Here is a 13,181-nt window from a genome sequence, read left to right as displayed (position 1 = left end):
TTTAATTTCCTTCTTTGTCTACTTTGACATTGGTTGGTAATTTTTTTTTTTTTTCCTTTTTCTCTGAAATGGGGTGTTAGAGTTTAGATTATTGCTGTCAGGCTAAAAAAATATAATTTGAAACTAATTAAAAGTTGATAGTTTAAACATTGACTCCTCATTGAGTGCCCTTTATATATGTAATTACAGTGTTTACATATATACACAAATACAACATTGTGTTTACATATATACATGGTCATATGAAATACCTCAAATATATCCTCAATGAGAGGAAAAAGACAGTATTGAAAAGTTTACCAAAATCTAAACCTTTTCTCACTGGAAGTTCAATGTTGCTATGTACTTGGGTAATTAAGTCATCAGCAAATTTTATGCTAAGGTAACATACTTGGACCGCCTGAAATGTTATTACTGAGTTGACTTTACCGAGTTTTGACCTATTGACATGCTAAGATAGGAGGTATGTCTTTTCAGTTCTATTACACAGGATTCAAAGACCCATCATCACTGAAAACAAGAGAATATTTTCCAGTTGGGCCATACACGCGCTGACTATTCTAACAGTGATATAAATGTTGAAGTGTGTTTCTGAATTTTAAAGCCTCAAAGTAATAAAGTTTACATTAAAAAGATTTTCCTTTGATCTTTTTCTGTGTATGTATGTATATGTATATATGTGTGTGTGTGTATATATGTGTGTGTGTGTATGTATGTATGTGTGTGTGTGTGTGTGTGTGTGTATATAATTTAACTTACATTGAGCTCTTCATTCAGGTCTTTGTTCACATTAGTATTAAGTTGGTTTTAAGGCCATAAAAAAAAGTAAAAATATATTCTCTTTTTTCCAAAAGTGGATTTAATGGGAAGTACCTAAATTAAAAAATCTAAACTATTTTAAGAATGTTCTTAGTGGGAAAATTGTTATGGTAGCATATTGGGAGCAAGGGAAAATGTCTCGTAAATACCTAGTTTAACAACTGTGGTTTTAAATAGTTGTGAAAAATAACATGACTGTTAGGAGGAAACATTAAATATTCATGAAATATGGACGTCTGTTTGAGACATAATAAAAAATTGAAATTCAGGTTGACAGAAGAAAGTACATCTCTCAAAAGTATGTAAAAATAAGAATAATGTTATTCCCTCTGATAGAATTAGAACAAATCGTAATAATTTTAATTAACTTTTTTTTTTTGAGATGGAGTTTCACTCTTCTTACCCAGGCTGGAGTGCAATGGTGCGATCTCGGCTCACCGCAACCTCCGCCTCCCGGGTTCAGGCAATTCTCCCGCCTCAGCCTCCTGAGTAGCTGGGATTACAGGCACACGCCACCATGCCCAGCTGATTTTTTTGTATTTTTAGTAGAGACGGGGTTTCACCATGTTGACCAGGATGGTCTCGATCTCTTGACCTCGTGATCCACCCGCCTCGGCCTCCCAAAGTGCTGGGATTACAGGCGTGAGCCACCGCGCCCGGCCAATTAACTTTCAAATTAAACAACTAAAACGAAAGAAGTCTGTGGAATAGAGAAAAATTAAGAACTTGAATAGGAAAAGAGGAAGAGAAACAGAGGATGAGGAGGTGAGAAGCGAGGTGCGTCGGCTTTGATTCAGGCGCTGCCAGCTACCAGCCTGTGGCCTCGGGTGAATCAAACAGTGAAGCCTCACTCTTCTTCTCTATTATACAGGAGTACTAATAGCTGTGTTAGAGAAGATTGTGATGCTCAAATGGGATATTTTAAACAAAGAGTGAGTTTTTACTTTTCACGTAGATAGAATAGGATAAGGCTAAGAATCCATTGTAACACTAAAATAATTTCCTTTTGGCGTGCAGTTGGCCTGGAATTTGTATTCGATTCTTATGCTTCAATTTAATAATGTTTAGAGTTAAGAAAAATAAGATGAATAGACACGTTAGGCGGTTATTGAAGAAATTGGGGAAACGATATTAAGATTGTAGTTTTACGGGCTGGGCGCGGTGGCTCAAGCCTGTAATCCCAGCACTTTGGGAGGCCGAGGCGGGTGGATCACAAGTTCGAGAGATCGAGACCAACCTGGTCAACAGGGTGAAACCCCGTCTCTACTAAAAATATAAAAAATTAGCTGGGCGTGGTGGCATGTGCCTGTAATCCCAGCTACTCAGGAGGCTGAGGCAGGAGAATTGCCTGAAACCAGGAGGGCGGAGGTTGCGGTGAGCCGAGATCGCGCCATTGCACTCCAGCCTGGGTAACAAGAGCAAAACTCCGTCTCAAAAAAAAAAAAAAGATTGTAGTTTTACTGGATCTTAGCATCTTTAATAGGCAGAGAGATTTGTTGTTCATGGGTGATGATGATGATAAAGACTGTTAATGTTCATTGAATTCATGAGGTATGTTAGGCACTATAAGAGCTATACAGGCAATCTTATGTACTCTTCAGTACAGCCCGAGGGGTAAGTTCAGTCATTAAACTGATTTTAAAGTTGAGGAAAGTGTGGTTTAAAGAGGTTGAGTAACTTGATAGTATCCACAGTGGATACTGGGTTTGAAGCTCTGGTGGGCAACCTTGATTCTTGACTGACAGTGGTACCCTAATGGATTTGAGGGTACCTGTGGTCTTGGGGACCCAAATCTTACATGGACTTTTGAGTCTAAATGGTGTAATCTCACCACTGAGTTTCTTGTTTCCCTCTCATCTCAATTTCTCTCATCTTGTATTTTACTATATGTAGTCAGCAAGAACCAAGCTCCTCCTTCAACACTTTGCTTAGAAATTTTCTCAGCTGAATAGCCAATTTTATCACTTGCCATTTCTAGCTTCTACAAAACGCTAGAACATGAACACAGTTCAATCTAGTTCTTTGCCACTTTATGACAAGAATTTACCTTCCTTCATTATTCAGTAACAACTTCCCCATTTGTCTGAGCCTTCATTGGTACCCTACCTATTTCTATCGTCTGAACAGGATTACTTACGTCTTTTCTCAGAAGATGAAAACGTTCTATGTATCTCTACTCTTTTCTTTCTGAGCCCTCACCAGAATCACCTTCCAAAATCCCTTCACGGCAATATCAACATTTTCTAGCATGCACCTTCCAGCCTCTCTACCCGTTAACCAGCTCCAAAGCCACTTCCACATCTTTAGGTATTTCTTAAGGCAGCACTCCACTTCCCAATACCAATTTCTGTTTTAGCCTGGGCTATTACAATACAATACTGGTATCCATTTATTTCTCATGGTTCTAAATGCTGGGAAGTCCAGGATCAAGGTGCTAGCATAATTGATTCTGGTAAGGCCCCCTTACTGGTTTGCAGATGGCTTTGGTTGTGCTGTCTTCAAATGGTGCAGAGAGAGAGAGAGAAAGCAGGTTCTCTCAAGTCTTCTCTTACAAGAGCATTAATCCCATTATGGCCAAGGACTCTACCCTTAAGACCTAATTACCTCCCAAAGGCCTCATCTCCACAAAGCCTCACAATGGGGATTAGATTTTTAAGTTCCCTTAAATATTCAATACCGTTATTGTTTTATTCTCTGTTCTCCTTATATTGCTCATTGGAATGTACTCTGATGACCAAGTGTATCCAAATGGGAGATTATGTCTTGGGCAGCATTTTTGTTCTTGTTGGATATTGGCAATGATTGGAAATACGATGAATATATGCAGTGCTGATGATTTGTCCAGTGTCCCCCTAGTTAGAGATGTTGGTAAAATAAAACTAATTGAAGGGAGGAATTACATGAGAATGAAGTCCACTATTAGTTTAAGAATTAATTTATCCTGAGAGAGACTGTATAAGCTCTCAGAAACATCCATCCCTATTTAAAACAATAAAAAATAAACACTTGGGACAACAGAATGCGAATAGTAATTTAATAGCATAATGGCAGGTTGGCATGTGAATAACAGAGTTCTAGCAGAGGAGAATCAGAGGACCAGTCCTTGGAAATGGAGACAGGCCCTCTTTTGTTTGGGAGATATTAGGACAAGAGTTGGAAGCAGAAGGAAAAGGAGACACTCCTTAAACAAACCTGGTTACACTTCATCACACACTCCTCTGACTTTGATCCCTGTGGCAGGAAGCACTACTATTAAAGTTGGGACTTACTGAGGTTTTCTCAGGTAATTAGGAAAAGGAGAGGTGTGTTTGACAATGGACCCTTTAGGTCTAATTACCTGCAACCTAGTTGTGGCTCAGTGGCCAGAAGAGAGGCACCAATAGCACTTATTAATGTATTGCTTAATTTCCTTATAAGGCACTGGGAGCTGGTAAGAGAGCTAGCTTCTAGCAGCAAAATATCTCAGAATCCAGAAAGGATTTAGCAGTATGGAAGAGAGATTTGCAGAAAAATGTAGAAGTTGCAGTTTTAAAAGCGATGAAACTTTTGGAACATGACACCAGTTGAAACTGCTCTCGGCTACCATGTCCCTGTACCATTGCTGCTCACAGTAGATGGTAGCCCTGCAGATGTTAACCCTAAATGACTGTTAAGTTCCGGGAAGGGATGTGTTTTCAGACCCCCTGGTTTTCAGGCTGTGTCTGTTAATGTCGAGCATCTAATCTGTATGAAGGGGTTAAGGAGGTAGTTCAAAAGCCGGCAGGGAGACATCCACTGGGAAGCAGGAGTTAAAAAGGTCCTTTGTCAAACCCTTCTCTTTACCTCTCGCCTTCTCACCAGGAAAAAAAGTGGAGGGGAGAAAGAAAATGTTCAAGAATACTGATTTTGACTATTTTTTTCCTTTTAAAAGGTACATTTTCATTGATATAGGAGAACAAAAGGAGGGAAGGGAAGACATGACATCTAGATTTTGGTGCTCCTTGTTTGATATAGACAAATGGCCTCCTCCTTGCATTATTCCTGAAGAATTCTGAAAACGTCCTTAGAAATTTTGAAAAATCTTATGTGGAATTCTGAAGCTCACTATCCTAAGTAAATGAGTCCTTGATACATTTTTCTCTGCTTAGAAGCAAGAGATGATTAACTGTATGCAAAGTGTCTTCATTTTGTGTGACCATTTTTCCCCTTAGAAAATGGAGAAGTTGGTTATTAATACAAACCAACAGTGCTTTTTTGAATGACGTTATTTTCTGAATTAACACTGCACTACTCTAGTTTTAAAAATCCTACTCTGGTAAATGTCACGTTTTCATCAAAAATAAAGCAAATGAAAAGGAAAATCCTTGAACAACCTAGAAAAAAATTAGGGATCACTTTTGAGGACTGTTCTCATTCAGAGGTAATCACATCTATTTTGCCCTCTGAAATCAAATGGAGTATGATTTTTTTTTTTTTTTAACTTCTAAAGGGGCCCTTCCAAGATTGCTTCCTAGAATAGCTCTGGCTGATATATTCTCGAAATCAATTGAGACCCTGCCTTACTGTCAGCAGCATGAATCCAGCTTTTAAGGATGGTGTTGGTCCTTAGATTAGCAGCTGCGACATAGTTACTTTTGTCTCTCTGATCATTAATGCATAGAGTATCCGTGAAACTTGTTGAAAACTAAACAAAAGCCTACTTAAGTCAGTCATTTGGTATCATAAAACTGATTGTTTATAACATTAACATTTTTTAACTGAATTAAATTGATTAGTATGAGTTACAGAGTAAAGAGAAAAAAGACACATAATAGGTTAAATAAAGGGCTCTGTGTTTTCTGAATGGTAGGAAAATTTCCCAGGGTACATCACCCTTATAATACTACTGTGGGGAAGTTGTTAACTCTTTTTAAAATTCTACTTCTAAGGATATTTGTCATCATCAGTGGTAACCTTTTCTCTTGCTTCAGATGTGTTAAGTCTTTACACTTATTAATTCTTTTATGTAGTGTTTGTAGTTTGTAGAAGGAAATTGATTTTCTTGTAATGGGAAAATCATCGCTCCTATTATGACATAAAACTTTAATTTGATGTCTCCTCCACTGACCCAAACTAATTACAGCAAAAACACTTTAACCAAGTGAGTAAGGTTCTTTCTTTCATGCATCAATTTTACTACTCAGGGCTGCCCCAGAAAGTCTTAAATGAAGGTGCTGCTCTGTTAACCTGGGACTCTGTGTGTGTGCGTGTATATGTGTGTCTGGAGTAACTGCTGTGACAGGCAGTGAAATATAGATGCTCATGGTGAAACTTGAACTCCTCAGATCATCAGCTTCTAAGGAGCAAAGAAATATTAAAGGGGTTTATCAGTAATGGTTAGAACATACAACAGCTGAAAACATGGGCAGAGCCTCCTCTTTAATTTGGGCAGATTGGAATGCATCTCCCCAAATGAAACGGAAATAGTAAAATTTAAAAACTTTTATGAGTACCCAGCTCAGCTGCACCTGGCTGCTCTAATTGCCTTCACCCCAGTCATTACTCGGGAGGCAAGATGTTTAGCCACCAACAGCCCTTATTAATGTATAATAGGAATTTACTTGTAAAACAGAATTATTGGGATGGCATGATGTCATAAAGACAGAGTGCTGACATTTTAGATTGTTTTATATAGGGATGTTGAATTAGAATTTAGGAGTGGGATATTCTTTTGGTAATTAATCACAATTTGGTACAACCTCAGTGTGGATTAGGCATATGGATACATAGAATTCATGATTGTAGTGCTCTTCTACAAAGGCTGTGTTTGTGCAAATGCATGTAATTCTCATGAATTATCTATGGGAAAGAAAAATCTTCTCTAGTACGTTGCAGATGTACAGAATCTGACCACAGCAGGTGTAAATAAATGCAGTGTTTCAACAAGTCTGCCTCTGGATTTCTGTAAAAATGTAAAAGCCTCACAATTCTAAAACTGCCTGCAACTTTTCTTCATGGTATCAGTGATAAAAGAAATGGGATACATTAATTTTGCTGGACCTCAAACCTAGAATCTGTCAATATGGCTGTGTGATTAATGGCTACAGATTTTACCTGCCTCATAAATATAATGGGCCTTGATTACTGAGCTCAGATTGCAAAGCAATAGTTAACATGATGTCAACACTTCCATTGTAAACCCCATTTTTGGAGGGGTTTATAACATGGTCATAAAAAATCACGGGGGGATGACACTTTGAATATGAGGTCTTAGTCCAGGGAAACAAAGATATTTTCAGGAAAAGATTTAAGTGTTCCACTTACCTATTTGTAGGTTTATGAACACCTAAGCTGCATATAAAAATTTCAAGTTTTATGTACTTTACAGAGAAAAATTTTAAATAAATAGGATTTCTTATTGCTCATCTTGTTCAGTTTTTCTAAGGAAATACTATACAGTTAGAGAATACATTTTAAACCAGAAGGGAACATATTAAACACGATATGGTACATATCAGAAGATATTTTAAAAATCATTCTGTATTAATGTCTTTGGGATTTTATGCCAGTTAGCCACATAAAAATCGTATGTTTCAGATCCTTCTCAACAAGAATTCTAGGGCAAAGCTTAGTTTTTGCAAGCCTTGGAAAATGTGGTATGAACTGGGCCACGCAGGGCAAGACAAGGTTGCATACAAGAGACTACCTGAAACTGGGTAATTTATAAAGAAAGAATTTATTTCTTACAGTTATGGAGGCTGAGAAGTCCAAGGTTGAGGGGTTTATCTGGTGAGGCCTTTTTCCTAGTGGGGACTCTGCAGAATCCTGAGGCAGCACAGGACATCATTGGCAAGGGTGTGCAAACACTCCAGCCCAGGTCTCTCTGCCTCATCTTACAAAGCCGCCAGCCCCAATCCCATATGAACAGTCTAATCTATAAATGTTAATCCATTCACCTTTAAAGTCCCCACCTCTTAATACTGCCACATTGGGGCTTAAATTTCAACATGAACTTTGGAGAGGAAAAACATTCAAACCGTAGCAGACAACAAACATCCTTTGTGAACTAGAACTTAGATTGCCTCTTGCTGTGAAGAGAAAGAGTCTGCCAAGAGCTGCTCCAGGCCCACTTCTGAGCCTCCCTCCTGGGCATGGTGATGGCACGATGCTGCTTGCCCCCCCCCCCCAGAGGATGGGGTCACCCTTAGAAGTTCAGGATTTCTTCAGTGCCCTTACTGACCATGGCACAAAAAGACTAAAGGAACCCATACACTTTTTAATAGGCAGTACTTGTACAAGTTTGTGAGAGCAAACTTCCTGACGGGAAGCCAGGGTTAACTCTCTTGGAATTTGAGGGAGGTTGCATTGGAGGCCATGGTCAGAACCCACACTTTTGAAGTAAGAGTTCAACTCCCACAATGTACTTGACTTGGTGTATAGCTTAAGAGTTTTCATTTAAAGAGTCATCTCATAGTACTTTGTAATTGGTTCCAAAGCTACTAGTTGGCCTGATGGGAAGGGTTTTTGTTGTTGCCGTTAGTTTGTTTTTGTTTTGGGGAAATGGGGAGACTGGATTGTGCCATAAAATCCATAAAGCAAAATTGTTAAACCCACGGTGATACTGGGCAAGGGTTAGGTTTTCTCTTCTCATTCTCAGAACCTCCTTGTCTTTATTCCACCCCCCCCTCACAAGGAGGCTTTTCCACAGTCTTCAGAAGGCAGCAGAAAGTTGCAGTGTGGTGGTTACAAGACTGGCATATATCTCAGTACTGTTTGTCATGCCCAAAATATTTATCGAAATATACCCATGACATCTGCCCTCATTCGATAATCCTGTAAAGAAACAAGCCGTTTCACTATGTTCTTTATATTGTTAGACTTGTTATAAAATGTAAGATGTAGAAGCAATACCAATAATTCTTAGGTTGGCAGAAATTATTGGATGTTCCAGCCTGCTTGAGTCATAACACTGGGCCTTGAGTTGGTTGGGTTAGACAGTGTTGCTTATAACATTATAACATTGTTGCAACATTGTCTTACTCAATGTCAGGGACCAGTGTTTTTACTGGCTGGCTCCATGGACAAGGCTTTTCCTTGAATAATGCTCACATAAAGAACTTTAAAAATGTCTCTGATGACTGGTGGGTTAAGGCAGCAATAGCATTAATTGGCATAGTGATAAAGAAGTTTGTAGCACTGCATGTTGAAAAATACAAAATCATGCAGCTCTCTTGGCACTTCATATGCTGTGTGTATTTTAATCTTCACAACAACCCTGCAAAGTAAGTGGTTGGTTATGCTCTTACAGCTTTGGAAACTGAGCCTTAAAAAGTTTCTATGCATTTTCTGAGATCACATAGCTTGTGAGCTGTGGAGCTGGGGTGGGAACCCAGGTCTGTCTTATTCTGAAACCGATGGTACTCCCATTATGTATCAATAGCTCATAGGTCAGGTACTAAAATATTCCTAATTATGAGTTTATTTATTCAGTAAATATCCATGGAGTGCCTGTCATGTGGTAGGCCTTGTGCAGATTGCCGGGTTGTGAAATGACTGAGACAGCCTTAGGGTTTTATGCAGGAGTCGGGCAGGGATCCTGAGAAGTCACAGGAAATACACTTGAGGCACGAGGGCTAAACTGAGAGATGTGAACCCAAAGAGAGCACATGGAAGGGGCACTTGATCTAGGGTTGAGGGGGTTCAGGCAAAACTTACCAGAAGCCGAAAAGCTAGAAGGCAGTGGCCCCAGCCAGGTCAAGGGGATTTGGATAGGGGACAGCATTTTTTTTTTTTTTTTTTTTGGTTTCTTTTATTTTTTGAGACGGATTTTCGCTCTTGTTACCCAGGCTGGAGTGCAATGGCGCGATCTCGGCTCACCTCAACCTCCACCTCCTGGGTTCAAGCAGTTCTCCTGCCTCAGCCTCCTGAGTAGCTGGGATTACAGGCACGCGCCACCATGCCCAGCTAATTTTTATTTTTTAGTAGAGACGGGGTTTCACCATGTTGACCAGGATGGTCTCGATCTCTTGACCTCGTGATCCACCCGCCTCGGCCTCCCAAAGTGCTGGGATTACAGGCTTGAGCCACCGCGCCCGGCCCAAGGGAAAGCATTTTAATCCACGCGTGCAGCAGGTGCAAAGGAGGTGAGAAAAAGTGTTTCCATTAGGGGGAAGCTGGAGTGCTCAATGGTGGTCAGCTCTGGAAGGGCCTTGAGAACCCAGTTGGAGCCATTTCGACTGTCTCACAGGTTGTAGGAAGGCACTGGTGGTTTCTGAGCTGGGATTGAGGCGACCAGATCAGCATTTGAGAGGCTGACCCTGGCCACCTTGCAGAGCAGGGAGTAGTCATGGTGGCACCGAGGCCAAGGCCTCCTTTGCAGTTGCCCTGAGTGGAGTTGGGAGTGGACTCCAGTGATGTTCAGCAGGTGGATGCACAGTCCTTGGGGATTTCTGGGACGTGAGGAGTAAGGTCCTAGAGAGGGGCCAAGGATGGCTCCTGGGTGGCTGGTTGGACATGTGCCTTTCACCCAGAAGAGGCTGCAAGGAGGACCAGGGCAGAGGAGCTTCAAACATACTGGAGCCTGGGGAGCTACTGGTTGTACAGTAATAGGCGGCTGGAGCTGGAGGAAGAGATTTGAGAGCCATCGCCATACAGGTATTAACCAAAACCATAGGAGAGGAAAGACCGTGTGGCGTGAGAAGAGCACTTAAGAAGATCCCCGAGGCCAAGGACTCACCGAGGAGGGACAGAGTAAAGGGAGTCCGCACAGGAGCAGAGTGAATGGGCAGAGGCGGGAGAGCAAGGGGAAGCCCAGGAGGGAGGGGTCAGTCCGGTGAAATGTTGCAGAGAAAGCCCAATAGACAAGGGCGGCAAGGGTTAGGGACATCCGCGCCTCCCCGTGCCCCCACGCATTGTCTTAAAGGAGGTGATGCTTTGGCAGGATTTGTCTGAAAAATTCTACCAAGTGTCACTTCATTTTGTCAGAGGGACCTGTCTAAAGGATGATGTAGCAGGCTAAAGTTTCAAGTCTCCAGATACTCTCTCATAATCGTCACACATGCTTTCCTCTAAAATAGCCTAAGGACTTTTAAATAATAAACGTATTCGTTATCACAGAATGTCGCATTTTTAGGTTGAAAGTCATGTTAGAGATCAACTTTTTTAGCCCCTCAGTATTACTGTCAGTCATTGACTTTTTCTGTAAACACTTGTTAAACTCTGGTATCATCCAGGCATATAGATTAATATGAGCTTTACTGTAATGATCTTTTTAAGTGCAGCATTTTGTTGTAATGAAAATGATACAATATGCAAATGAATAGAAATAGAGAAAATTCAGTCTGTATTAATTTTTTCTCTCTCTCTGGAAAGATGAAAACACACATAAATGCAGACTGAGTCATCCTCCATAAGGTTTTGAGTATCACAAACTCCCTGGCCTTGATGTTTTACTAAAGTCTTCTGGGGGGTCTTGTCTCACTTCACTCTCTGGTGGTGTCGAGGCTTCTGGACAAGGAGAGAGCGTGGAGCAGAGGCTGCTGCAATGCCCCAGGCCCACCAGCTTGCCCAAGTGCATGGGCACTGTGTTCTGTAGCCCCAGCTACCTTTCAAGCCCCTAAAACACCAGCTAAGCAGCGTGAAGACATAGAACAGCGGGGAGAATGGCGCAGCTTGCTTTTTTTTTTTTGGTGCTGGTTATGACCAAACCTTGGAAAAAGCACGTGGAGCCGAGAAGTGCTGGATGCTCTCCCTCCTGCTCCCCCGGCAGGCACAGCCCCCCAGGCTCTCCTGCATGCCTTCCCCCATGCTGGTATGGGTTCCTCCGAGGGGGTGCGTGTTTACTCTTTATCTGCATGGGACTTCCTCATCGTAATGTGATTTCTATGGGGAGGGGCTGGCTCCATTTCAGGCTTACTAAAGAGTAACAGTACTGGGCTTAGCCTGTCCCAAAACCTTAACCTGAGCTGGTCACATCCCAGAGATGTCCTCCACTGCCCTGAGATCAAAGAATGCAAGGCCTGCTTCGTCTCTGCCAGCCGCTTTTCCTGTGCTGGTCCCCATGGGATTTTCTTGACGTTTGCCCTAATTTACCAGCTTACTACTCTGTGTCTTCTTAGGAACTTTGATGCCTTCCCTTCCCTAATACAGGCATACCTTGCTCTACCACGCTTGGCAGATAGTGCATTTTCTTACAAATTGAAGGTTTGTAGCCATTTTCCCAATGGCATGTGCTCGATTTGTGTCTCTGTGTCACATTGCGGTAATTCTTGCAATATTTTAAATCTCACTGTTATCGTATCTGTTACTGTGATCTGTGATCATCTTTGACATTACTGTTGTAATTGTTTGGTGGTGTCACGACCTGGACCCATAGAAGACGGTGAATTTAATCAATAAATGTTTTATGTGTTGACTGCTCTATCAACAGGCCCTTCCTCTGCCTCTCTCCCTCTCCCTGGGCCTGCCTGTTCCTTAAGACACAACAGTATTGAAATTCGACCAGTTCAGTAACCTTATGATGATCTCTAGGTGTTCAAGTGAAAGAAAGAGTAATGCATCTCTCACTTAAATAAAAATCTAGCAAGGATTAAGCTTAGTGAGGAAGCCATGTTGAAAGCCGAGACAGGCTGAAAGCTTGGCCTCTTGCACCAGTTAGCCAAGTTGTAAATGTGAGAAAAAAGTTAAAAAGTTCTTGAGGGAAATTAAAAGTGTTACTCCAGTGAACACACAAATGATAAGAACACGGAACAGTTTTATTGCTGATATGGAGAAAGTCTTGAGTGGTCTGGACAGAAGGTCAACACAGCTGTAACATCCCTCAAGCCAAAGCCTCATCCAGACCGAGGCTTCAAGTCTCTTCAGTTCTGTGAGGGCTGGGTGAGGTGGGGAAGCTGCAGAAGAAAAGTTGAAAGCTAGCAGAAGTTGCTTCACGAAGTGTAAGAAACTAAGCCAGCTCCATAATGTGAAAGTGCAAGGTGAGGCAGCTGGTGCCGATGGAGAAGCTGCAAAGATCCAGTAGATCTAGCTCAGATGACTAAGCATTTTTACAAGGCATTTTTTAGCAACAAAATATTGTAAAATTAAGATATGTACTTTTTTTACACATAATGTTAATGCACACTTCATAGCCTACAGTAGAGTGTAAATATAACTTTTATGTGCACCGGGAAATCAAAAAAATCAGTGTGACTCACTTTATTGTGATATTTGCTATTGCAATGGTCTGGACCCAGACCAGCAGTATCTCTGAGTTACGCCTCTAGATTACTCCCTGATCCATGGTGCTGGCTGAACAATCAGCAGGGTTTGTAAGCCATCGCTGCAGTCAGTAAAGGTTATTAACAGCATATTGGATGTTGTGATGAGATTAGAAGCAAAGTATTTGAAACGTGGCCTGCTGCATA

At 41.2% G+C, this 13,181-nt stretch overlaps 1 protein-coding gene across 2 annotated transcripts in view; it reads left to right on the top strand.

Annotated features, from left to right (window-relative positions):
* The window catches only part of JAZF1 (JAZF zinc finger 1), a 349,651-nt gene that overhangs the window by 91,983 nt on the left and 244,487 nt on the right, over positions 1 to 13,181 (top strand). Inside the window, exon 1 of one of the 2 annotated variants that reach the window (XM_074379648.1) lies at positions 1 to 13,181. This exon is cut by the window's left edge and continues 30,446 nt beyond it. The exons of the other annotated variant lie outside the window; for it this stretch is intronic. Coding sequence (XP_074235749.1) covers positions 13,139 to 13,181 — 43 coding nt within the window. The 5' untranslated portion in view covers positions 1 to 13,138. 2 annotated transcript variants of the gene reach the window in all.

Source organism: Saimiri boliviensis, chromosome 10 (genome assembly GCF_048565385.1).
Source record: "Saimiri boliviensis isolate mSaiBol1 chromosome 10, mSaiBol1.pri, whole genome shotgun sequence".
Classification (NCBI taxonomy): Eukaryota; Metazoa; Chordata; class Mammalia; order Primates; family Cebidae; genus Saimiri; species Saimiri boliviensis.
Note: the sequence above shows the minus strand (reverse complement) of the source record. Positions and strands in the feature narration are given on the sequence as shown.